The sequence below is a fragment of the Aptenodytes forsteri genome, unplaced genomic scaffold (assembly GCF_000699145.1).
Source record: "Aptenodytes forsteri isolate BGI_AS27 unplaced genomic scaffold, ASM69914v1 Scaffold1078, whole genome shotgun sequence".
Taxonomy (NCBI): Eukaryota; Metazoa; Chordata; class Aves; order Sphenisciformes; family Spheniscidae; genus Aptenodytes; species Aptenodytes forsteri.
The window spans coordinates 834-1,618 of NW_008795635.1; the positions used below are offsets into that span (position 1 = coordinate 834).

A 785-nucleotide genomic window follows, 5' to 3' on the forward strand; every position below is an offset into this window, starting at 1 on the left:
GCACGAGAGCACCGCCGGCGGTGCCGGCGAAGAGGTAGAACCCCACGTCCAGGAAGCAGACGCGGGTGTCGAAGCTGTGCAGGTAGGCGGGGGGCCCGCTGCCGCCGCAGCTGTAGTTGTAGAGGTAGACCACCTGCACCCGGCTGCGGCCCAGCCAGCCCGGCAGCCAGGCGTTGGCGCAGGCGCAGCTCAGCGGGCACTTGCGCAGGTCCAGGTAGCGCAGGGCGGGCAGCTGGCCGTCCAGGCGCCAGTCGAGGGTGCGCAGCTCGTTCTTGGCCAGCCGCAGCCGCTCCAGCTGGCTGAGGTTGCCGAAGACCTCGGGGCCCAGGCTGCGCAGCCCCGCGTTCTCCAGGTCCAGGCTGCGCAGGCGGCTCAGGTTCTTGAAGACGCCGGCGGGCAGGTCGCCCATCCCGCCGCTGCTGTCGGCCAGCGTCAGGTAGCGCAGCTGGGCCAGGTCGTCGAAGGCGTCGGCGGGGATGGCCAGCAGCCAGGTCTGGGCCAGGCCGGGCGGCCGGCGTCAGGTAGCGCAGCTGGGGCCGGGTCGCGAAGGCGTCGGCGGGGATGGCCAGCAGCCAGTTCTGGGCCAGGTAGAGGGGGCGGTCAGGCCCTGGAAGATGGAAGAGCGGCCGCTGGCGCGGCCGCTGGCTGATGTACCGCAGGGCGTTGGCGCGCAGGTCCAGCACGCCCAGGGAGGCCTGCACCGGGCGGAAGGCCTCGGCGCTCACCTCCTGCAGCCGGTTGCGGTCCAGGTAGAGGCGGCGCAGCTCCCCCAGCCCCCGCAGCGC

At 73.5% G+C, this 785-nt stretch overlaps 1 protein-coding gene across 1 annotated transcript in view; it reads right to left on the reverse strand.

The window, feature by feature from the left end:
• Positions 1-782, reverse strand: part of LOC103901589 (toll-like receptor 13) — a gene marked incomplete at both ends in the record, with an annotated part of 1,502 nt that extends 720 nt beyond the window's left edge. Inside the window, 2 exon segments of the mRNA XM_009282498.1 lie at positions 19-502; positions 504-782. Of these exon segments, the coding sequence (XP_009280773.1) occupies positions 19-502; positions 504-782 (763 nt within the window).
• Positions 783-785: the final 3 nt, after the last annotated feature.